Source organism: Rhynchophorus ferrugineus, unplaced genomic scaffold, assembly GCF_030347505.1.
Source record: "Rhynchophorus ferrugineus isolate W39M unplaced genomic scaffold, kcgeb_rfMv2 rfM8, whole genome shotgun sequence".
Classification (NCBI taxonomy): Eukaryota; Metazoa; Arthropoda; class Insecta; order Coleoptera; family Curculionidae; genus Rhynchophorus; species Rhynchophorus ferrugineus.
The window spans coordinates 19,343,906-19,369,685 of NW_027472587.1; the positions used below are offsets into that span (position 1 = coordinate 19,343,906).

At 32.2% G+C, this 25,780-nt stretch overlaps 1 protein-coding gene and 1 long non-coding RNA gene across 3 annotated transcripts; one reads left to right on the forward strand and one right to left on the reverse strand.

The window, feature by feature from the left end:
• Positions 1 to 507: 507 nt before the first annotated feature.
• LOC143201584 (uncharacterized) lies at positions 508 to 2,797 on the reverse strand. The gene is made up of 2 exons (XR_013006973.1): positions 2,581 to 2,797; positions 508 to 1,279 (listed from the first exon to the last, which is right to left on the reverse strand). It is a non-coding gene; the product is annotated as an uncharacterized LOC143201584 (long non-coding RNA).
• Positions 2,798 to 2,831: 34 nt separating this feature from the next.
• On the forward strand, positions 2,832 to 25,274 carry Akhr (adipokinetic hormone receptor). Of its 2 annotated transcripts, none has more exons than XM_076412707.1 (7): positions 2,832 to 3,084; positions 8,786 to 9,109; positions 9,175 to 9,323; positions 9,381 to 9,486; positions 19,704 to 19,911; positions 21,856 to 21,982; positions 24,372 to 25,274. In XM_076412707.1, exons 2-7 carry the CDS (start codon positions 8,825 to 8,827, stop codon positions 24,628 to 24,630), a joined length of 1,134 nt encoding a protein of 377 aa, XP_076268822.1. In that variant the 5' UTR covers positions 2,832 to 3,084; positions 8,786 to 8,824; the 3' UTR covers positions 24,631 to 25,274. The 2 variants fall into 2 exon arrangements, with proteins under 2 accessions (XP_076268822.1, XP_076268823.1); XM_076412708.1 differs by having other exon boundaries at positions 2,919 to 3,084; positions 8,725 to 9,109.
• The last annotated feature ends 506 nt before the right edge of the window (positions 25,275 to 25,780 follow it).

Genomic DNA, 25,780 nt, shown 5'->3' on the forward strand with positions numbered 1-25,780 from the left:
TCAAGATCGTCGTGTAACATGCTGTGAAACGGAGGCAAATTTGGGCATTATTTCAAACAGCGTGTATAAAATATTGGAGGATTCATTAGCTACGAAAAAAAATTGTTTTTGGTCCCCGCGTAATTCTTTAAAAATCTTAAAAAGAGAAACCTAATGCAAACAAATACTGAAATATCGAATGTTTCTTAAGCAGAATGTATAAAAAATAGTTTTGTTTTAACAAAATGCTCAGTTTTCGGTTTAATTAATACTTTTTTTGATGTTAAAGTACGGTTAATGCCCTTCGTATTTGAGCAGACATCTGTAATATGTTTCATAATGGAAGCGTTGGAATAAATTCGTACCGTTTCATCAAATATGGTACTTAGGCAGTACGAATAAGTTTTGGGTGTTTTCTTGTAACTTAGGAGGTTTATTAGGAGAAATTATTATGGCGTCTTGCTGCATTCATAGTGTTCGTGTACAAGATGGGAGGAAATAGGAACAGGTGACGGACAAAACTTTTAATTAAATGTTGTTTCGGTTTTATTTTCAATTTTTTTATATAGAAAAGGCGTTTATAATTAATCCGGTCATCCAATACATCTTAACACAAGTGTACCACTGTATCGCGGCTAATACTAATGTTGTCCTATTTAACATATTGACAATGAGTGATGATACGTCGAGAGGCACGATATCATATTACGTTTCGCTGCCGACTAGAGCGTCTCGCCGATAATAACGATACCCTTCCCTTAATAGAAGAGGATGATAACTGTGCCGCGCAGAAGGAAAGAGAAAAAACAAAAGCCGAATTACGTAACCCCTAATTTTTTAATAAGGATTAATACGATCCCTGTTAACCTCCCACCGGCTGGACGTATTTGTACATATATATCTGTCTTCTTGGCACTAATAGTATGGGAGCAAGGATGGGAAAAACAACAAGTGTGGATCGATGTAAGTCGTGATACTATTGTTGATGATAATGCGTTTTTTTTTCTCGTTAGTCGGGCGGTATAGAACAGTTCGTCGATAACAATATGAAATATTCGGTGCGAATGGGGTTAATCTCGTGTAATTTATCTTGTATTTGTTCGGATTTAGTTAACCTTAGGTGGTGGACTATATATTATTATCGTTTTAGTTGGCGGTAGAGCAGTGGGGCTCTAATTTATGTCTGTATTACTGTGTCATCTTAGGATGGAAGGTCAATCTTTACATTAAGACAGATCCCTTGTTACGTCGTGTTTTTGTAATTCATGTCTTCAGGTTTGGGATACAAGAACTGGACGTACTAGGAATGCAGAAATGTTTAAAATTTATTTATTATTATTGCAGGTCAATTGAAAAGTCCCCGGCCTGCCATAGTAAAACACATTTTTTTTGGCAAAATTCCCTTCATGGGTGATACACTGATTATAGCGCCCTCCAACTTTTCGATACAACTTTTGTATTACGATTTGTCCTTTGCTTCAAAATAGGCTTCAATTTCGTCGATCACCTCTTCATTCGACGAAAATTTCTTCATTGAACGCAGTGGATGCCGGTTGTTACCGACGAAAACATTCAAGAAAATCCACAAAATAATTTTGAAAGACCGTAAATTGAAATTGAATGAAATAGCAGACACTCTAAAGATATCAACTGAACGTGTACATCTATCATTCACGAATATCTGGGTATGAGAAAGCTCTGTGCAAAGTGGGTGCCGCGCGACCATACTTTTGACCAAAAACAACGACGAGTCGATGATTCGGAGCAATGTTTGAAGATGATCAATCGCAATAAACCCGAGTTTTTGCCTCGATATGGGATAATGGATGAAACTTGGCTCCATCATTTCACTCCGAGGTCCAATCGACAGTTATCCGAGTGGACTGAACACCATGAATCCTCTCCAAAGCGTAGGAAAACGCAACAGTCGGCTGTCAATGTTATGGCGTCTGTATTTTGGGATGCCCAAGGAATAATTTTCATTGACTACCTTGAAAAAGGAAGGACCATCAACAGTGACTATTTCATAGCGTTATTGGACCGTTTGAAGGACGAAATCGCCGAAAAACAACAGCATTTGAAGAAAAAGAAAGTGCTGCTTTACCAAGACAATGCACTGTGTCACAAGTCAACGAAAACGATGGCAAAAAGCCATGAATTGGGCGTCGAGTTGCTTCCTCATCCACCGTATTCTCCAGATCTGGCACCCAGACTATTTCCTGTTCTCAGATCTCAAAAGAATGTTCGCTGGGAAGAAATTTCCGATGATTGAAGAGGAGATCACTGAAACTGAGGCCTATTTTGAAGCAAAGGACAAATCGTACTACAAAAATGGTATCGAAAACTTGGAGGGTCGCTGTAATCACTGTATCACCCTTGAAGGAAATTATGTTGAATAAAAAAAAATAATTTTGACAAATAAATGTGTTTTACTATGGTAGTCCGACCGGACTTTTCAATTTACGTGTTATTGAAAATACTATGAAAACAAGTTTTAGTAAAATATCATTTTCAATTAGAATTAGATTCTTTTATGAAAGAATCATTATTAATTTAACAGACTGTGGTCGAATTTCAACCATAATTTTAGTTTTTGATTACCTTGTTGTTCCTAAACTTTTGAACGGTAGTGTATGTATGCAATATGAACCAGACGCCTTCAAAACATTCTAGAACTTATTTTTACTTTCCATATTTTGTATCTATCGACTAAATAATCAATCACAATCAACAACAAACGATAATATCGAGCTTCCATCACCTCCCAAACCTGGAAACATCTGTCGATTTTCCTTCAAGCGACGCTATCGAACGAAAATGGAAGTGGCCAGAGCTTGTAAGACGAAAATCTTATTTACAATAGTGTTGGCGAAGCGGACAGAGGTCAATGATAACCGGCGATAAGCCGAGACATGCTGTGCACGCTGGCCAAACTCTGTAGTCTAACGGTGATGTTTAGTGCATTTTCTTGACCGACCAAGGAAAAAAACACTTCCTAAACACCGCCCCTGCGGCATACAATCGGTCATCTAACATCCAGAGCGCGTTTATTGACGAGAAATTATATCGAGACTAAGTCAAAGGGCACTGAGTCACGGCCATAAGGTAAGTGATGCCTTATATTGCTTGTTATTCGGTCTAAATCCACTCTAGTTAATATTTATTCTGGTTGTTTTCGATGTTATGTTGTTACAGAGAGTCAGAGTCGCATCTAAAAACATTTTTCGTCAATAACAACGTACCGTCATCAGTTTTATTCATGATTTTGTGTAAACTAAGGTGATTTGAGTGTACAACGTCAATATATTCAAGAAACACTGATCCTATATTGATTTCGACGCCTCATTCTGAAGCATCATCAGTGTTTTGCAGTTTCATTTTGATAGAAATAATCATTTCTATCAGTGCTGTGTAATTGTTTAGACCATTAGTAAATCTTTCAACAATATTTACCTTTCAGATATCATAAAAACTGCTGAATATTATTAATAAATCTATGCAAAAATGTATAACAGATTATACTGGCCATTTATTATGAACAAGTACCATATCAGTAGTGCTATATAACATCTCCATCCTAAAGCAACTACCAAAAGGATATATGTGGTTGTTGTTCCCTCAGAACAGCTTAAAGTTTTAGTAAAATTAGTTGTCGGTATCACCCATACCTTCGTCTGCCAGTTTGGCTTTAAGATCTTCTGATTTTCACTGTTGTTACTTAAATGTTCATGGTATAGTCTGTATAGAATGGTTCCCCAAGTTTTGGTGATCCTCAAGTCGTTCTTTGGCGGCCACACGTTCTGTACTTGAAGCTTTTACCCAAGTTCCTTAGAATGGTTGTTATTCGGTCTAAATCTAATCTATTTAATACTAATCCTTTTTTTTTGAAGTAACGTTGATAGAATCAGAGTTACCTCTAAGAACATGCTTCGTGAATAACAACGTACTGTCATTAGTTTTATTCATGATTTTGTATAAACTAAGGTGATATGAGTAAATAACATCAAGATATTCAAGAAACGCTGGCCCTGTATTGTTTCTAACGACTCATTCTGTGATAATAAGCATAATAAATAATTGTTTAGACCAATAGTAAAACTTTCAATAATATTTACCTCTCGCATATCAGATAACAGTCGAAAATTATTAATAAATCTATAGAAATATTCATAACAAAACTGTTAACGTGCTTTAAAATGATTTTTACCTATATTAGTAGATTGTACAGGGCATTTTTTACGAACAAGTACCATATCAGTAGTGCTATATAACATCTCCACCCCAAAGAAATCACTAAAAGGATGTATTTGACCGATGTCTCATCAGAACAGTTTATAGTTTTAGTAAAATTATTTTTAGGTGTCAACCGTACTTTCGTCCAGCAGTTTGGCTTTGAAGGTCTTCTTATTTTCACTTTTTTTACTTAAATTTCCATGGTATAGCCTGTATAGAACGGTTCTCCAAGTTTTGGTGCACCACACATTCTATACTGCAGGCCTCTACCCAAGTTCTAATAGATTGGGTCTCGATAGGTCAGATCAGTCCGTATTTAGAAGCTTTAAACCCTGAAATTTGATACCTGTGCCATGTATCCACAGACTATGAGTATTTTTGGAAGCATGGATGTTTCTTTATTCCAATAGCTTATTCCTAAGGGACTTTGGGCAACTTTAAACATCAATCAAGATCAATAATTTCTTGTGTGACTGAAAGTATCCTTAATTGATGGTAATACCAAGGTAAATAATGAGCCTTTGTTAAATAAAGAAACAATCATACTTACACCATTAAATATCATTGCATTTGATCAAGACAGCTCGACAAGGCCTTGAACAAAGTAGAAGGATAATTCATATACATTTTCTACGCTGAATATGAATTGATTTTGAACATGGAATATACGATAGAATGTTTATAGAAATTATGAACGAAATATTCAGAAAATAAAGCTTAGTTAGGTTTTAGAACAACTAATATGAGCATAAAGTTACATATTCTCTACAGTCACCCGAAAATCCGCGAAAATATAGTGAACAGGGAGAGTGCTTTCACCAGGTCCCAATAGCGATGGAGAGGGTGGCATATTACTGCCGATCTTCAGAACGAAATTATTTTCAAAAAAATATATAAAAGAGAAGCTCATAAAACATCAGTTTTTCGAATGTTACTCTCTTTCAACTTCTTTGTACATTAACTAAACAATGAGACAAAATAATCAGTAGTAGGACAATTACTGCATTCTTTAGTATAACATGAAAATTAATTTTAAAAACCAGATAAAAATAAATTTCTCCATTTACCAACTATGGGTTTATCTGGACTTACTAAGACATACGGCAAAAATAAAAGAATCACCACACAAAAAAATAATGTTTAAACTATCGATTTTAATTTCTTAGGAATTTCTGAACAAAATAAACACTATTTTTGAGAAACATATGTTATTTATCGTACGCTTATTGTTATACTGTTCAAAACTGATAATGAAAATCCGTATTATATGGAAATGTCTTCATTTTTTGACACGTGCTGTATATTGGCTGCATCAGCTCTTAAAATGTCTTTGATAAAATCCGCAAATCATTGTAAACAATTATTGTTATTTTTATAAAGTGACCACTGGATGTTGTGAGTAATGCAACATCGGGAACTGACTTTGTCGAAACTTGCTACTTGCTAGAAATGGATGTTTGTTTATACGTTTCATGGTCTTCTTATCAAAATAGTAAACTGGTATCAGTTTTGGTCTCTAGTCGTATTTTGTCTAACAATGTTAAAAAATGTGTTGTGAATCAGAGAGATTAATAATAATGGCTTGTGTTTACCAAAGTAATTTTTTTTTCTGTTTTCAAGTCAGCCAAACCTGGTGAATACGGTGGATGTGGGAGATATTGTGGGTTCAATTCATGTAGCTTTGCCATTGTCTTGATTGCCTTCTGCGGTCGTTTCTTTGCAGTTTCTTCCAATGTCTTCAAACGCTCCAATAACGCTATATAATATTCACTGTTGATGGTTTTCCCTCCTCAACATAGTGGATGAATATTAAACTACGCATATCTCAAAATACCGAGGCCGTAACCTTTCTAGCCGATTTTTGTGCTTTAGGGCGCTTTGGTTGAGGTTCACCAGTCGCTGTCCACTGTTTTGCTTCCGGAGTGAAGTGATAGATCCAAACACTACTCAGAATCACCAACACGTTTTTGATTTTGGTCAACAGTGAGCAAACGCGGCACCCAGTTTGAACAGAGCTTTCTCATGGTCCAATGTTCATTTAATATAAAACCAACACGTTCTTTTGATACCTTTACGATATTAACCAGCTCACGCAACTTCACTTTTCGATCATTGAAAACGATTTTGCGGAATTTTTTTTTAACGTTTTCTGGTGTTACCACCTCATTTGGACGTCCACTGCGTTCTGCATCATCGGTGTCTCTACGACTTCTGTGTTTGTAGTTACTATGAACTATATAAAATGAATATTTTATCATCTGTATCTTCAAATTATCATCATATAATTTTTGAGGAGGTTTGCCATCTTTAGCGCACTTGATTTTAATAATATTCTCACAGTTCCCAACTCTTTACGCATTACATTTATTAATTTTCTTGTCAAGTGGTATACTGATACATCATGTTAGACAAAAAGTAAAACACTTTAGAACCAAAATAAAACAACTATACTGCTTGGTCGGAAGATACTCTCAACTTGATCTAAAATCAGAGAGATTGATATATCTGGTAATAATAAAGCCAATTTGGACCTATGAGGTGCAAATATGGGGCTGCACTAAACATTCAAATCAACTAGTCATACAACGCTGTTAAAACAAGATTCTTCGATTGATTATCATGCCTATCGCTATGTAACCAACGAAGAACTGCACGATGACCTGGAAATCAAAAGGATTGAAATACGAAAGAAGATTTCAGTAATCTTACTAACGTGGAAGCAATACAACTACTGGACAACACGTAGGATATCAGAAGGTTGAAGCGAACCAATCCATACGAACTTACATAAAGTGTATACCTTAATGTAAATTATAACTATAAGTTAATATACTTTTATAATTAATTTAATAATTTTATAATTGAGGAATTCATGTTTTTTCTCGCACTCGTCTTGCTTGTGAATTAATACAAGTACAAATGAAAAGTAGTAATAAATTAATTGATAATTAAGATATTACGGTCACACAGTACAGTCATTATCGACGAATCGATTGTGGGCAAATTTACTTTATTTGACTTGATAAATCCCAGTTAAACTTTTTCATTTATCTTTTCTTTCTGTTAGTTGCACAAAGTCAGTTTTTTAATTGAGGAATACATAATAAATAATCCAAATAAATCAAAGCTCGCTCAAAATCTTAAATGTTTGACTGTAGAAATAATGGTTAGGAAACGGTAAGTGACGTCAATGTTTCGTACCGTTTCGGATAGGTGTTTGGCTTAACATGTCGAATTTTGAAATTTCGTATCTTTATTTTTGGAAAAAATCTTCAAAAGCAATTCGACTTTTAATTTTAAAATAAATGTATTTTTATTAACCTATCTATAATAACACGTCGATTGAAAAGACCCCGGCCTGACACATAAATAGCGCTACTAGAATTAAATCCATATGTTTTTTAGTTAGCCCTAACCCTCAAAAGATGCGTGTATAAACTAGACAGCTGTCGAATCATTAGTTTGTGAATTACAGCATTTTGAGTGAAACAACTTTTGTTATTGTGAAAAAAGGGGATAAAAAGAAATTTCGCGTGTTATTAAAATATTGCTTCTTGAAGGAAAAAATACAGTTGAAGCAAAAACTTGGCTTGATGCCGAGTTTCCGAACACTGCCCCAGGAAAATCAACCATCAAGGATTGGTATGCTAAGTTTAGACGTGCTGAAATGAGCACAGTAGACGGTGAACGCAGTGGACGCCCAAAAGAGGTTGTTACTGACGAGAACATTGACCGCGAGCACACTTTTGACCAAAAACAACTACGAGTTGATGATTCGGAGCAGTATTTGAAGATAATTCAATCGTAATAAACCCGAGTTTTTGCGTCGATATGTGACAATCAATGAAACATGGCTCCATGATTTTACAAGTCCAATCGACAGTCATCCGAGTGGACTGCACACGATGAACTCGCTCCAAAGCGTGAGAAAACGCAATAGTCGGGTGGCAAGTTTATGACGTCTGTATTTTGGGATGCGCATGGAATAATTTTCATTGACTACCTTAAAATAACAAGGACCATCAACAGCGACTATTACATAGCGTTATTGGACCGTTTGAAGGACGAAGACGGCCGCATTTGAAGAAAAAGAAGGTGCTGCTTCACCAAGACAATGCACTGTGTCAAAATTTATAAATTGGACTTCGAATTGCTTCCTCATCCACCGTATTCTCGAGATCTGGCCCTCAGCGACTATTTCCTGTTAACAGATCTCAAAAGAATGCTCCCTGTGAAGAAATTTTCGTCGAATGAAGAGGTAATCGCCGAAACTGAGGCTTATTTTGAAGCAAAGGACAAAACGTACTACAAAAATGGTATCGAAAAGTTGGAGGGTCACTATAATCAGTGTATCACCCTTGAAGGGAATTATGTTAAATAAAAAAACTAATTTGTCAAAAAAATGTGTTGTACTATGGTAGGCCGGGGACTTTTTAATTGACCTGTTATTATAAATCAACATTTTTGTGAGTCTTTATTACAGTCATCTAACCTAGTACTGCTGTTCCCTAGCTCAATGAGTTTTCATTTTGAACCACTATACTGATTTAAGTTAAAAGTGGTATTCTCTCAGGAAACCTCCTAATCTGGATTCCTCCTTGGTCCACCAGCCATGAAGGAAATCAAGGACTCTCCGTTGGCTGGTAAGACGGTCCATGACCACCGTAACCTGCACGACTGGTCAGATACGTCGAAGACTGCCGACCGCGATCATGACCTACCCATCAACATGATATTCAACGACGGTCATCGACTTTCCATCACCGTCTACAGCGTCCTGATGGTGTTCTCGGCCATCGCCAACATCACGGTGTTGGTGCTGTTGATGAGGCGTCGAAAGATGAACCCTTCCAGGATCAACTCGATGCTAATCCACCTGGCTATAGCGGATCTACTAGTAAGTCATTGATACGACAACCAAAGTCTTCGGTGCAAATATATCGAAGCCGTTCTATCGTTCAGGTAACCTTCCTGATGATGCCCTTGGAGATCGCTTGGGCTTGCACCGTCCAGTGGCTGGCCGGCGACTTCATGTGCAGGATCATGAGTTTTTTCCGCACCTTCGGCCTATATCTGTCCAGTTTCGTGATGTGCTGCATCAGTATCGACCGGTAATGACACCCGTTTACGAAACACCGCCGAATTTATGGTTTTGCAACTATTTGCAGGTACTACGCGGTGTTGAAGCCGTTGTACTTGGTCGATCTCGATCGCAGGGAGAGGCTTATGGTTGTTGGGGCTTGGATTGGGGCGATGATATGTAGTGCGCCACAGGTAAGTGACCTTATTTTGATTTCCATGTTTATTTTATATTCATACACTGAGGATAAGCTACAATTAATGACAAATAAAATAGTTAGCCACATAAAACAGATGATTGTCTGTCAAATAACACAGTTTTTTGTTTGAACAAGTGTATATTATAGAAAAAATAACATTGTCACTATTGTTCATTTGGTTTTTTCTTTATTTCTCCACTTATTAGATCGAATAATGCAATGTAATATTTACTGTTAGCTGTTTTGCTCTTGAAAGCTCTGGGAATTATTGTTGGCTTAAAATATGTGTATATTGGGGTGAATGAAACGAAGTTTTATGTCAAATTGTTTGAGAGAGTATGATTTTTAAAATATGCGACAAAAAAGAGTCACTTATTTCTTGAAATACACTTTTCATTATATAACTTAAAAATAGAGCCTAAAGTGTAAAATTTTGATAGCCTATATCTCGGAAACTATAAGAGATAATTCAATTTAGCAAACGACAACCTAATTAGCATGAATATTACTTGGAATGTGAATTGGAGCGAAATCCGTGATTCATGAGACCATTTTACAATTTTGGCTTATATTAAAAAGAGAGCCTAAAAGCCAAAGTCTAAAGTGTAAGAGCCTAAGCCAGAGCCTAAAGTGTAAACTTAAAAATTAAAGCCTGTATCAAGATGATTGTACCACCATTCTATTAAGAGTAAAAATATTTATAATCACTGCAAATTTTATTCATCTGCGTTTATTTTAAAGAAAATGACAACAAACAATTCCACAAAAAACTGGACACGTGGAAAAACTAGTTATATTTTGTACCTCTTTGGTAAGTATAAATGTCTCAAGATTATGTATTTTGAGGTAAAAGAAACGAAGTAAATTTCTCCACAATGTATTTCATATTTCTTTTATTTTCTCCAGTTTTTAAGTTACGTGGCATAAACAGTAATCTTTTGACTTATTGGAAATACACTTCTCATTGTATAACTTAAAAACTAAAAGCAGTAAATTTGTGATACTACCGTCGATGCAGCGTAAAATTCTTTATAATTCCTGTAATTTTTATTAAACTGTTGTTACTTGGACGGAAAATACAGCAGTAAACTTCAAAATGGGTAAAAATCGCAAATTTTCACGACTATATATATGGAAAAAGTGACAAAATTTTTTACCTCTCAGATAAAGATGAAACTCTCAAAATATATGTATTTCAGTGTGAAAGAAACTAAAATCCTTGTTAAATTGCCATAGAATATATAGTTTTTAAGATAACTGACAAAATCTGATATCCACTCACTTTTTGGAAATGCACTTTTCATTGTATATCTTAAAAACTAAACGCTGCATAAAAAGGGCAACACAATCATTCGATGTAGCGTAAAATTCTTTACAATTCCTGTAATTTTTATTAACCTGTTGTTATTTGGACGGAAAATACAGCAATGAACTTCAAAATGGGCAAAAATCGCAAATTTTTACGACTATATATATGGAAAAAGTGTCAAAAATTTTTACCTCTCGGATAAAGATGAAACTCTCAAAATATATGTATTTCAGTGTGAAAGAAACTAAAATCCTTGTTAAATTGCCATAGAATATATAGTTTTTAAGATAACTGACAAAATCTGATATCCACTCACTTTTTGGAAATGCACTTTTCATTGTATATCTTAAAAACTAAATGCTGCATAAAATGGGTAACACAATCATTCGATGCAGCGTAAAATTCTTTATAATTCCTGTAATTTTTATTAAAGTGTTGTTACTTGGACGGAAAATACAGCAGTAAACTTCAAAATGGGTAAAAATCGCAAATTTTACGACTATATATATGGAAAAAGTGACAACAATTTTTACCTCTCGGATAAAGATGAAACTCTCAAAATATACGTATTTCAATGTGAAAGAAATTAAAATCCTTGTTAAATTGCCATAGAATATATAGTTTTTAAGATAACTGACAAAATCTGATATCCACTCACTTTTTGGAAATGCACTTTTCATTGTATATCTTAAAAACTAAATGCTGCATAAAATGGGTAACACAATCATTCGATGCAGTGTAAAATTCTTTATAATTCCTGTAATTTTTATTAAGCTGTTGTTACTTGGACGGAAAATACAGCAATAAACTTCAAAATGGGTAAAAATCGCAAATTTTCACGACTATATATATGGAAAAGTGTCAAAAATTTTTACCTCTCGAATAAAGATGAAACTCTCAAAATATATTTATTTCAGTGTGAAAGAAACTAAAATCCTTGTTAAATAGCCATTGAATATATAGTTTTTAAGATAACTGACAAAATCTGATATGCACTCACTTTTTGGAAATACACTTTTCATTGTATATCTTAAAAACTAAATGCTGCATAAAATGGGTAACACAATCATTCGATGCAGTGTAAAATTCTTTATAATTCCTGTAATTTTTATTAAGCTGTTGTTACTTGGACGGAAAATACAGCAATAAACTTCAAAATGGGTAAAAATCGCAAATTTTCACGACTATATATATGGAAAAGTGTCAAAAATTTTTACCTCTCGAATAAAGATGAAACTCTCAAAATATATTTATTTCAGTGTGAAAGAAACTAAAATCCTTGTTAAATAGCCATTGAATATATAGTTTTTAAGATAACTGACAAAATCTGATATGCACTCACTTTTTGGAAATACACTTTTCATTGTATATCTTAAAAACTAAATGCTGCATAAAATGGGTAACACAATCATTCGATGCAGTGTAAAATTCTTTATAATTCCTGTAATTTTTATTAAGCTGTTGTTACTTGGACGGAAAATACAGCAATAAACTTCAAAATGGGTAAAAATCGCAAATTTTCACGACTATATATATGGAAAAGTGTCAAAAATTTTTACCTCTCGAATAAAGATGAAACTCTCAAAATATATTTATTTCAGTGTGAAAGAAACTAAAATCCTTGTTAAATAGCCATTGAATATATAGTTTTTAAGATAACTGACAAAATCTGATATGCACTCACTTTTTGGAAATACACTTTTCATTGTATATCTTAAAAACTAAATGCTGCATAAAATGGGTAACACAATCATTCGATGCAGTGTAAAATTCTTTACAATTCCTGTAATTTTTATTAACCTGTTGTTATTTGGACGGAAAATACAGCAATGAACTTCAAAATGGGCAAAAATCGCAAATTTTTACGACTATATATATGGAAAAAGTGTCAAAAATTTTTACCTCTCGAATAAAGATGAAACTCTCAAAATATATTTATTTCAGTGTGAAAGAAACTAAAATCCTTGTTAAATAGCCATTGAATATATAGTTTTTAAGATAACTGACAAAATCTGATATGCACTCACTTTTTGGAAATACACTTTTCATTGTATATCTTAAAAACTAAATGCTGCATAAAATGGGTAACACAATCATTCGATGCAGTGTAAAATTCTTTATAATTCCTGTAATTTTTATTAAGCTGTTGTTACTTGGACGGAAAATACAGCAATAAACTTCAAAATGGGTAAAAATCGCAAATTTTCACGACTATATATATGGAAAAGTGTCAAAAATTTTTACCTCTCGAATAAAGATGAAACTCTCAAAATATATTTATTTCAGTGTGAAAGAAACTAAAATCCTTGTTAAATAGCCATTGAATATATAGTTTTTAAGATAACTGACAAAATCTGATATGCACTCACTTTTTGGAAATACACTTTTCATTGTATATCTTAAAAACTAAATGCTGCATAAAATGGGTAACACAATCATTCGATGCAGTGTAAAATTCTTTACAATTCCTGTAATTTTTATTAACCTGTTGTTATTTGGACGGAAAATACAGCAATGAACTTCAAAATGGGCAAAAATCGCAAATTTTTACGACTATATATATGGAAAAAGTGTCAAAAATTTTTACCTCTCGAATAAAGATGAAACTCTCAAAATATATTTATTTCAGTGTGAAAGAAACTAAAATCCTTGTTAAATAGCCATTGAATATATAGTTTTTAAGATAACTGACAAAATCTGATATGCACTCACTTTTTGGAAATACACTTTTCATTGTATATCTTAAAAACTAAATGCTGCATAAAATGGGTAACACAATCATTCGATGCAGTGTAAAATTCTTTATAATTCCTGTAATTTTTATTAAGCTGTTGTTACTTGGACGGAAAATACAGCAATAAACTTCAAAATGGGTAAAAATCGCAAATTTTCACGACTATATATATGGAAAAGTGTCAAAAATTTTTACCTCTCGAATAAAGATGAAACTCTCAAAATATATTTATTTCAGTGTGAAAGAAACTAAAATCCTTGTTAAATAGCCATTGAATATATAGTTTTTAAGATAACTGACAAAATCTGATATGCACTCACTTTTTGGAAATACACTTTTCATTGTATATCTTAAAAACTAAATGCTGCATAAAATGGGTAACACAATCATTCGATGCAGTGTAAAATTCTTTATAATTCCTGTAATTTTTATTAAGCTGTTGTTACTTGGACGGAAAATACAGCAATAAACTTCAAAATGGGTAAAAATCGCAAATTTTCACGACTATATATATGGAAAAGTGTCAAAAATTTTTACCTCTCGAATAAAGATGAAACTCTCAAAATATATTTATTTCAGTGTGAAAGAAACTAAAATCCTTGTTAAATAGCCATTGAATATATAGTTTTTAAGATAACTGACAAAATCTGATATGCACTCACTTTTTGGAAATACACTTTTCATTGTATATCTTAAAAACTAAATGCTGTATAAAATGGGTAACACAATCATTCGATGCAGTGTAAAATTCTTTATAATTCCTGTAATTTTTATTAAGCTGTTGTTACTTGGACGGAAAATACAGCAGTAAACTTCAAAATGGGTAAAAATCGCAAATTTTACGACTATATATATGGAAAAAGTGACAACAATTTTTACCTCTCGGATAAAGATGAAACTCTCAAAATATACGTATTTCAATGTGAAAGAAATTAAAATCCTTGTTAAATTGCCATAGAATATATAGTTTTTAAGATAACTGACAAAATCTGATATCCACTCACTTTTTGGAAATGCACTTTTCATTGTATATCTTAAAAACTAAATGCTGCATAAAATGGGTAACACAATCATTCGATGCAGTGTAAAATTCTTTATAATTCCTGTAATTTTTATTAAGCTGTTGTTACTTGGACGGAAAATACAGCAATAAACTTCAAAATGGGTAAAAATCGCAAATTTTCACGACTATATATATGGAAAAGTGTCAAAAATTTTTACCTCTCGAATAAAGATGAAACTCTCAAAATATATTTATTTCAGTGTGAAAGAAACTAAAATCCTTGTTAAATAGCCATTGAATATATAGTTTTTAAGATAACTGACAAAATCTGATATGCACTCACTTTTTGGAAATACACTTTTCATTGTATATCTTAAAAACTAAACGCTGCATAAAAAGCGTAACACAATCATTCGATGCAGCGTAAAATTCTTTATAATTCCTGTAATTTTTATTAATCTGTTGTTACTTGGATGGAAAATAGAGCAATAAACTTCAAAATTGGTAAAAATCGCAAATTTTCACGACTATATATATGGAAAAAGTGTCAAAAATTTTTACCTCTCGGATAAAGATGAAACTGTCAAAATATATGTATTTCAGTGTGAAAGAAACTAAAATCCTTGTTAAATTGCCATAGAATATATAGTTTTTAAGATAACTAACAAACTCTGATATCCACTCACTTTTTGGAAATACTCTTTTCATTGTATATCTTAAAAACTAAACGTATAATTCCTGTAATTTTTATTAAGCTGTTGTTACTTGGACGGAAAATACAGCAGTAAACTCCAAAATGGGTAAAAATCGCAAATTTTACGACTATATATATGGAAAAAGTGACAACAATTTTTACCTCTCGGATAAAGATGAAACTCTCAAAATATATGTATTTCAATGTGAAAGAAATTAAAATCCTTGTTAAATTGCCATAGAATATATAGTTTTTAAGATAACTGACAAAATCTGATATCCACTCACTTTTTGGAAATACTCTTTTCATTGTATATCTTAAAAACTAAACGCTGCATAAAAAGGGTAACACAATCACTCGATGCAGCGTAAAATTCTTTATAATTCCTGTAATTTTTATTAAGCTGTTGTTACTTGGACGGAAAATACAGCAGTAAACTTCAAAATGGGTAAAAATCGCAAATTTTACGACTATATATATGGAAAAAGTGACAACAATTTTTACCTCTCGGATAAAGATGAAACTCTCAAAATATACGTATTTCAATGTGAAAGAAATTAAAATCCTTGTTAAATTGCCATAGAATATATAGTTTTTAAGATAACTGACAAAATCTGATATCCACTCACTTTTTGGAAATGCACTTTTCATTGTATATCTTAAAAACTAAATGCTGCATAAAATGGGTAACACAATCATTCGATGCAGTGTAAAATTCTTTATAATTCCTGTAATTTTTATTAAGCTGTTGTTACTTGGACGGAAAATACAGCAATAAACTTCAAAATGGGTAAAAATCGCAAATTTTCACGACTATATATATGGAAAAGTGTCAAAAATTTTTACCTCTCGAATAAAGATGAAACTCTCAAAATATATTTATTTCAGTGTGAAAGAAACTAAAATCCTTGTTAAATTGCCATAGAATATATAGTTTTTAAGATAACTAACAAAATCTGATATCCACTCACTTTTTGGAAATACTCTTTTCATTGTATATCTTAAAAACTAAACGTATAATTCCTGTAATTTTTATTAATCTGTTGTTACTTGGACGGAAAATACAGCAATAAACTTCAAAATTGGTAAAAATCGCAAATTTTCACGACTATATATATGGAAAAAGTGTCAAAAATTTTTACCTCTCGGATAAAGATGAAACTGTCAAAATATATGTATTTCAGTGTGAAAGAAACTAAAATCCTTGTTAAATTGCCATAGAATATATAGTTTTTAAGATAACTAACAAACTCTGATATCCACTCACTTTTTGGAAATACTCTTTTCATTGTATATCTTAAAAACTAAACGCTGCATAAAAAGGGTAACACAATCACTCGATGCAGCGTAAAATTCTTTATAATTCCTGTAATTTTTATTAAGCTGTTGTTACTTGGACGGAAAATACAGCAGTAAACTTCAAAATGGGTAAAAATCGCAAATTTTACGACTATATATATGGAAAAAGTGACAACAATTTTTACCTCTCGGATAAAGATGAAACTCTCAAAATATATGTATTTCAATGTGAAAGAAATTAAAATCCTTGTTAAATTGCCATAGAATATATAGTTTTTAAGATAACTGACAAAATCTGATATCCACTCACTTTTTGGAAATACTCTTTTCATTGTATATCTTAAAAACTAAATGCTGCATAAAAAGGGTAACACAATCACTCGATGCAGCGTAAAATTCTTTATAATTCCTGTAATTTTTATTAAGCTGTTGTTACTTGGACGGAAAATACAGCAGTAAACTTCAAAATGGGTAAAAATCGCAAATTTTACGACTATATATATGGAAAAAGTGACAACAATTTTTACCTCTCGGATAAAGATGAAACTCTCAAAATATATGTATTTCAATGTGAAAGAAATTAAAATCCTTGTTAAATTGCCATAGAATATATAGTTTTTAAGATAACTGACAAAATCTGATATCCTCTCACTTTTTGGAAATGCACTTTTCATTGTATATCTTAAAAACTAAATGCTGCATAAAATGGGTAACACAATCATTCGATGCAGTGTAAAATTCTTTATAATTCCTGTAATTTTTATTAAGCTGTTGTTACTTGGACGGAAAATACAGCAATAAACTTCAAAATGGGTAAAAATCGCAAATTTTCACGACTATATATATGGAAAAGTGTCAAAAATTTTTACCTCTCGAATAAAGATGAAACTCTCAAAATATATTTATTTCAGTGTGAAAGAAACTAAAATCCTTGTTAAATAGCCATTGAATATATAGTTTTTAAGATAACTGACAAAATCTGATATGCACTCACTTTTTGGAAATACACTTTTCATTGTATATCTTAAAAACTAAACGCTGCATAAAAAGCGTAACACAATCATTCGATGCAGCGTAAAATTCTTTATAATTCCTGTAATTTTTATTAATCTGTTGTTACTTGGATGGAAAATACAGCAGTAAACTTCAAAATTGGTAAAAATCGCAAATTTTCACGACTATATATATGGAAAAAGTGTCAAAAATTTTTACCTCTCGGATAAAGATGAAACTGTCAAAATATATGTATTTCAGTGTGAAAGAAACTAAAATCCTTGTTAAATTGCCATAGAATATATAGTTTTTAAGATAACTAACAAAATCTGATATCCACTCACTTTTTGGAAATACTCTTTTCATTGTATATCTTAAAAACTAAACGCTGCATAAAAAGGGTAACACAATCACTCGATGCAGCGAAAATTCTTTATAATTCCTGTAATTTTTATTAAGCTGTTGTTACTTGGACGGAAAATACAGCAATAAACTTCAAAATGGGTAAAAATCGCAAATTTTCACGACTATATATATGGAAAAAGTGTCAAAAATGTTTACCTCTCGGATAAAGATGAAACTCTCAAAATATATGTATTTCATTGCGAAAGAAACTAAAATCCTTGTTAAATTGCCATAGGATATATAGTTTTTAAGATAACTGACAAAATCTGATATCCACTCACTTTTTGGAAATACTCTTTTCATTGTATATCTTAAAGACTAAACGCTGCATAAAAAGGGTAACACAATCATTCGATGCAGCGTAAAATTCTTTATAATTCCTGTAATTTTTATTAAACTGTTGTTACTTGGACGGAAAATACAGCAGTAAACTTCAAAATTGGTAAAAATCGCAAATTTTCACGACTATATATATGGAAAAAGTGTCAAAAATTTTTACCTCTCGGATAAAGATGAAACTCTCAAAATATATGTATTTCATTGCGAAAGAAACTAAAATTCTTGTTAAATTGCCATAGAATATATAGTTTTTAAGATAACTGATAAAATCTGATATCCACTCACTTTTTGGAAATGCACTTTTCATTGTATATCTTAAAAACTAAACGCTGCATAAAATGGGTAACACAATCATTCGATGCAGCGTAAAATTCTTTATAATTCCTGTAATTTTTATTAACCTGTTGTTACTTGGACGGAAAATACAGCAATAAACTTCAAAATGGGTAAAAATCGCAAATTTTCCGACTATATATATGGAAAAAGTGTCAAAAATTTTACCTCTCGGATAAAGACGAAACTCTCAAAATATATGTATTTCATTGTGAAAGAAACTAAAATCCTTGTTAAATTGCCATAGAATATATAGTTTTTAAGATAACTGACAAAATCTGATATCCACTCACTTTTTGGAAATGCACTTTTCATTGTATATCTTAAAAACTAAACGCTGCATATAAAGGGTAACAGAATCATTCGATGCAGTGTAAAATTCTTTATAATTCCTGTAATTTTTATTAACCTGTTGTTAGTTGGACGGAAAATACAGCAATAAACTTCAAAATGGGCAAAGATCGCAAATTTTATATATGGAAAAAGTGTCAAAAATTTTTACCTCTCGGATAAAGATTTATCTCTCAAATTATATGTATTTTAGTGTGAAAGAAACTAAAGTCCATACTAAATTGCTCTAGAATCCACTCAGTTTTTGCATATACACGTTTCATTGTCTAACTTAAAAACTTAAAGTGGTATAAGATTTGTTATAATACCATTCGAAGCAGCGTGAAATTCTTCACAATTTCTACAATTTTCATTACCCTGCGATAACTTGGACGGAAATAACAGCCAATAAAAGAAAATTCTTTTAAAAAATCGTGAATCATATGAATCTATATAAGATTTGACGCATAACTCGAAATCATTAATGTAACATTATTTGAAATCATTAAACAGAATTTATATAAATATTTTGGAACACCTTACTCGCCAAATTTAGCACTGTGTGGGTTTTGATTATTTTTCAAGCTGTTAAATATTTGTCAGATGTTATCATTATACTTGTAGCTTAGCCCCCGTATATTACAATATGTGACATGTTCAGATGGAATATTGATCTCCGGTCTCTTTCGGTGTTACGCATTCCATTTTCGTACGACATCCCGCTTTATTATCTCCGCTTGTTCCCCGTGGACCCGCTAATTAACTTGTTTCAGATGTTCCTATTCCACGTGGAACACCATCCGAATATCACCTGGTACAAACAGTGCGTGACCTACCACAGTTTCCCCTCTTACGCCCACGAACTGGCCTACAGCGTATCCGGAATGATTCTGATGTACGCCTTTCCCTTGGCCGTCATCATTTTCTGCTACGCTTCTATTTTGTTGGAAATATTTAGAAGAACCAGAGATCCAAACCGAGGTAAGGAAGATATTAATTGTCGGACCCAGAACGTGAATTAAGTTTGGTCAGCTTTTATTTTCGTAATCTTGAGGTTTTTAACTTAATTCATATGTATTTATTGAAGAAGCATCCATCACCAGTACTTCTTTCATTTTTCGCTATCTGTAGTTTAAAAAAAAAACGAAAATTATGTAGGACTGTTATGAGAATTTACAGTTTTTAAGATTCGTGAGTTAAACAGTAATCCATTAATTTTTTGACAATTCAATTTTATTGTATAATGCAAAAATTAAATGTATAGGGTGACGCAAAAGTCCCGCTACCATTTTGGTTTGGCTTCACTTTAACCATTGTGTTGCGTAGACGTCCAAATTTTATTATGTAGACGAGTTGAGTGCAGTAATCCAAGCCTAAGACTGTCTGGTGAAATTGAAGATGTTTTGTCTAAATTCATAATGAGCGATGAAGCCCATTTTCTTCTGTGTGACCACGTCAATAAACAGAACAATCAGTTTTTGGGGAACACAAAATCGTCAATTAATTCATGAAACATCATTGCATCCACTAAAAACAGCTGTGCGGTGTGGTATTCACGCTGGAAACATCATTGGCCCCTATTTTTGGAAAATGACCAAGGTGTTGCAGTTACTGTTACTGCTGAACGGTACCAAGACATGATTCGAAATTTTCTTGTGTCTGAAATAGAAGAGCAACGACTAGAGGACATGTAATTTCAGTAAGATGGGACCACAGCACATACAGCTCGTTCAGCAATTCAATTATTGAATGCCAAAATTGCCAATCATTTGCCAAAAATAGCGAATAACACTTAAATTGATCCTTTTTTGAAACGTATGGTTAAAGGCAATTCATCATAAGTTGCTCAAACGTAAAAAATCCATTAATTCGACTGCCTACGGTCAGCAACTAATTACAAGAGTGTCAGTAATAAAGCCGGATGTCTCTGAGATGATTTACAAGTTAGCCATTTTCCAGTGGATAGGCTTAACACCAAGGAGCCCACGTTAAGCATTAGATCCGGTCGAAATAAACCTTAGTTGGTAAAATAGAGACTGAAAGTCATCAACATTAAAAAATATTAGGAATTCGAACAAAATTGGCCAATAGAATGGTTTAAAAAATTGTTGGAAGAATCGCTTGTTTCAGAAGCGCTCAGAAAGACAAATAACGTTTATTTTGAATGTTATATTAATTTTCTTTTTAGGATTTATCTAGTCTGGACCAGTTCAAAGATCGATTACAAATCCATCAAAAGTAATTCACACTAACACTATCAAATAAAATAATATTAATCCCTAATAATTTAGACCAATAAAACTTCCGCCAAGACATTAACGTCATCAATATTTTACTCCAAGGATTATAAGACATCCTTTAAAATTAACTCACATTTCAAGCAAATAAAATAATATTAATTCGTGATAATTTAGACCAAAAAAAAACCGCCAAATCATTGAAATCATCATCAACATTTTACACCAAAGGATCTGAACTTTATATCTCTAAAAATCTATCAAAATTAATTCACATTCCTAGCAAATAAAAGAATAATAATTCTTAATCATTTAAACCAAAAAAAAAAAAAAATTCTTCCGCCAAAACATTAATATCAATATTTTAGGACAAAGGTTCTAAATCTTATATATCAAACAATCCTTTGAAATATATTCCCACTCCCAACGAATAAAACAATATTAATTCCTAATAATATATAGCAAAAAAAACTTCCGCCAAAACATTTAAATAATCGACATTTTATACCAACGCGTCTGAACTTCATATCTACAGTCATCCTTTATTAAAAACCAACTTTTTGTTTGAGTTAGGCGTTTGTCTTGGCGAATAATAAAAAAAGAGACCTAAAAAGCTGACGAAACTTTTCTGGCTGACTCGATTTTCTGATATTAAAGATTGTTTTTCTTTTGCGTCGTCGTGTTTCAGCCGATAGCGTCACCAGATCCAGCTTGGCGTTCTTGGGCAAGGCTAAGGTGCGAACGCTGAAGATGACCATCATCATCGTGTTCGTCTTCTTCGTCTGTTGGACGCCGTATCACGTGATGTGCGTGTGGTAAGTAGAGGAATCTGTAAATTGTTTGTTATCCGCTTATTATTGATCGTTATTATCAACTGTAGCGTTGACGGATGTGATTTTTTACGAGCAAACCGTAATATCTCTTGCACGATGTTGTGAAAGAGACTGATTTATTAAATATTATCGGGTATCTGAAAGGAGCAAGGATCAAAACAAAAATCAGGATTTAAACATCAAATATTCGCGATATCCTCCTGTTTAAGCACCGCGCGATAAAAAAAAAGAAAAAAATATCTCAAGGAGACTCGATTGTTTCTTATATTATATATTCTACACACTTATATTAATCCAGAATAATAAGAAATCTAGACAAAACTGGCAACACCGATATATATAAGTTTCTGCTTTCCATATATTCCCATATAGACGTAGATGGATCAGTAGATAAAACGTAATGATACCAAAAAAAAATAACGCAAAATAAATTCTTCGTTCCTAATGATCGAGACAATTTCAGACCTGTCAGTATGATTTTAACGAGATAGGAATAGAGAAACGGCAAATGGCGGACAGGGACAAAATGCAAATCAGATTCGATCTAATTGTTTATCCTCTGAGAATGTTTTTGTTGTTTCCACCTTTCGCTTGTTTTTTTTTTAGTATGGAAAACTTTTAATCGATAGCCAAACAAACAAAAAGCGTTTAGTTTAACCTTTACTACAACAATAACAATAATATTTCGTTTCAAGTTCATTGGAAAAGACAATTTGAACGACTCTAACGAGTACTAATCCAATTAGCTCGTTTTACATACATAGCATAGATAAAGTACCATTTCTAATGCGGGTTTATCAACGTTCGTTCGATTCAGCGCTTGTTGGTTCTTTGACACGTTAATATGTTATTCTTTTTTGTTTACTTTAATCGGACCTGACCGAACCGCGGATATACGATAATGATTTTATTACCCGAACTTTTGACATCGCCAGAGATATATAAACAGCAACATCCCGGATTGGAAAAATCTTTTTTAAAAAATACAGAAATATATCGTTTTAATTATTTAACGTGTCAAATAAATGCAAAATTGTAGCAAATTATATGATAGGCGACCATCTGGCGCGACGTTAACAGAATCGTTAATGTCAAACTAAAGTTAGGTTAAGAATATGGTCTACGATCAAGGCAGCTATGATAACCATTTGTTTGGTGTGTTTGAATATTGACCTTTTTTTCACTTTAAAGGGACATTTATTGAGACCTATTGATCAAAATGTTTTCCAATATTTTGGCAATTTTTCCCCATCTTTTGATTTGGCAATGACCCCATTAGATGACAAAAGACATCAAAGGTCTAGTTCTGGAGAATCCTGCCAAGCGCACAAGTATTTGAGAATTTGAGCAACGTTGCCAATTGTTGAAAATTAAACGTATATTTAAATAATATAATATAAATAGAATAAATTATCTTAAATTCACAATTTAACCTAATATTTCTGTTCAGATCCAAGTTAAAATGTTTTGGTATATTTTTCGACCCCTATGATATAAAGGATGTAAATAAAAAAGCTCTCATTTTAAAATAATTTTGAAAAGACAACGAGAAACAAAACAATATGTAATTATTTATGAATATATAAATAATTTTCTTCGAAGGTGAATCTATACCTTCCGGAGTTCGCAATAGCTATAATTATGAGAGTGTAAGGAAAATCATAAAGAGACAATGAAAAGAAGGGAAACAAGGAAGTTTCAGCCAAATTTTTCAACAATTACATAGAATATATAAGTGACATAACTAGACATACAATTTATGTGAGTAGTAAGTTACTCACACATGTTATATATTAGAAAGAAAAGGTTAAATAATTAATAACAAAATGATAAAAAGTAGGTCTAAGAACGAACAAAAGAAAAAAACAAAGACAACGGGAGTTTGGAAATATAAACACATTAATATAAAAAAACAGAAAACCAAGAGTTAAAAGAGGTAGACATAAGTATGAAGACAAGAAGATAAAAACAAAATATAAAAACAAATAAAACATTCTGTACAAACAAAAGATTATTAAAACAGAAAATGGTATCAGGGAAGAAAAAAATAAGCAAAACAAAAAACTATAACAATTACAAAATAAGTTAAAGAAAAACTGAAGAAAGAATAATATTAGGAACCAATACATTATAGAAAAGATTAGAAACACATGTAATAAGAAAAGTAAAAGGGAATGAATGAAGATGAAGTTGATCAACATTTCTTGAAAATATTTCAAAAAAAATAATAAAAATAAGTAAAATAATCAATAAAGATAATAAAAAAAACATAAGAAAAATATATAAGAAATATAAATAATGTAACATAAATGGACCTATGGTAAACTAAACACCAAATAGAGCCAGTATATTGTAAAATCAAATGTTCTAGGTATTGGTACGATCGGGATTCAGCACAACAAGTCGACCAGAGGGTACAGCGAGGCTTGTTCCTCTTCGCCTGTACGAATTCCTGCATGAATCCTCTGGTTTACGGCCTGTTCAACATCAGGGCGCGAAGAAAAACTGCAAAGGTTCGACCCCGACTCAGCAGCGTGGGGGCAACCCCCCGGGCATCCTGTCTACCTCCTCAAATCACCGCAGAAACCAGACTCTCACCACTAGAGATCTCGTTGAAGAGCTTGGAGTAGCATCGCCTTTGCTCGATGACATCGTGAATGTATGGTGAATCATATAAAATATCATAATCAAGTGATAATATTTCAGTTCTACGCCTAAACGAAAGTGGTCCCAAAATATCACATTCTCTACTAAAATAAGTGCAACAACGTAACAGGCGTAGAACTGTCATAGCGTAAGCTTATAACCAATCTAGAATTATATAGACGCTAGTAAATGTCTCCCATTGTCCCTCATCTAGTCCGAATTGTTTTGAAAATTGTTTTTGTTTTGTAATTTATTATATATGAATCTGTCGTTAACCAACTGTTAGCATTTAATCCAGTATGTATGCGTTTTGTGTGTTGCCGTAACATATGGCACGTATATAGTGTTGCATAAAAACAGGCGCAAACATTCCTCATTTTCTATAATATATCAATTAAATTTATTCAGATAATGTTAACGTTTTAAGTACAATTTATCGAGAAAACAAGAATTTTAAGCAAATCGTCAGTTCCTGATGAATTTTCCTTTGTTAGATTCGGTTATATTCTAACCGAACATCTTATTTATACGGTTTGTATAGATAATTGTTATGGTCCTATCTGTTTTATAATGTATTATATATAAATTATTAAATGTCATACTATAACAAATAAAATAAAATCAAGTATGCGTTTGTTTGTTTTTCCTTGGTGTTATTAATAAAATCTAGTTGGTGTACGAAAGATTATCGTTATTTTTACTAAAATAATTGGATAATTAAAAGATAAAATGAAATTGAGAAGGTAAAATATGGGTAATTACTGGTAATTATATCAGTATACCTCAAGGTTGATGTATGTGCGTTCTATACGTTTGTGTTTAAGGAATTTCCCACGATTTTATGATGGAAATTCAGTTAATATGAACGAAAATCGTCTTTTATTGACAATTATTTTCTATATTAACACTCGATAAGATTTGAAATCGACGAATTACTGCTTATGTAAAGTCTGTGATTTAATTTACGAAAACCTGGTGAATAGTGACGACTTTATTCGAACTTTTTCGAATTTTGCCTCCTTTTACTAAAAGCTTCCGAAATTACTAAAGGAAACTTGATAAAATACTCGAAAATTTTGCTATTTTAGACAAAAAATGAGAAAATATGTCTAGCCAGAAAAAAATAAACCCAAT

Excerpts from the sequence above, each read along its gene's own strand:
- Akhr (XM_076412707.1), top strand. The coding sequence starts at position 8,825 with ATGAAGGAAATCAAGGACTCTCCGTTGGCTGGTAAGACGGTCCATGAC. Across the intron at positions 9,487-19,703 it reads TGATATGTAGTGCGCCACAG|ATGTTCCTATTCCACGTGGA; the intron begins GTAAGTGACCTT and ends AACTTGTTTCAG. Across the intron at positions 19,912-21,855 it reads AACCAGAGATCCAAACCGAG|CCGATAGCGTCACCAGATCC; the intron begins GTAAGGAAGATA and ends GTCGTGTTTCAG.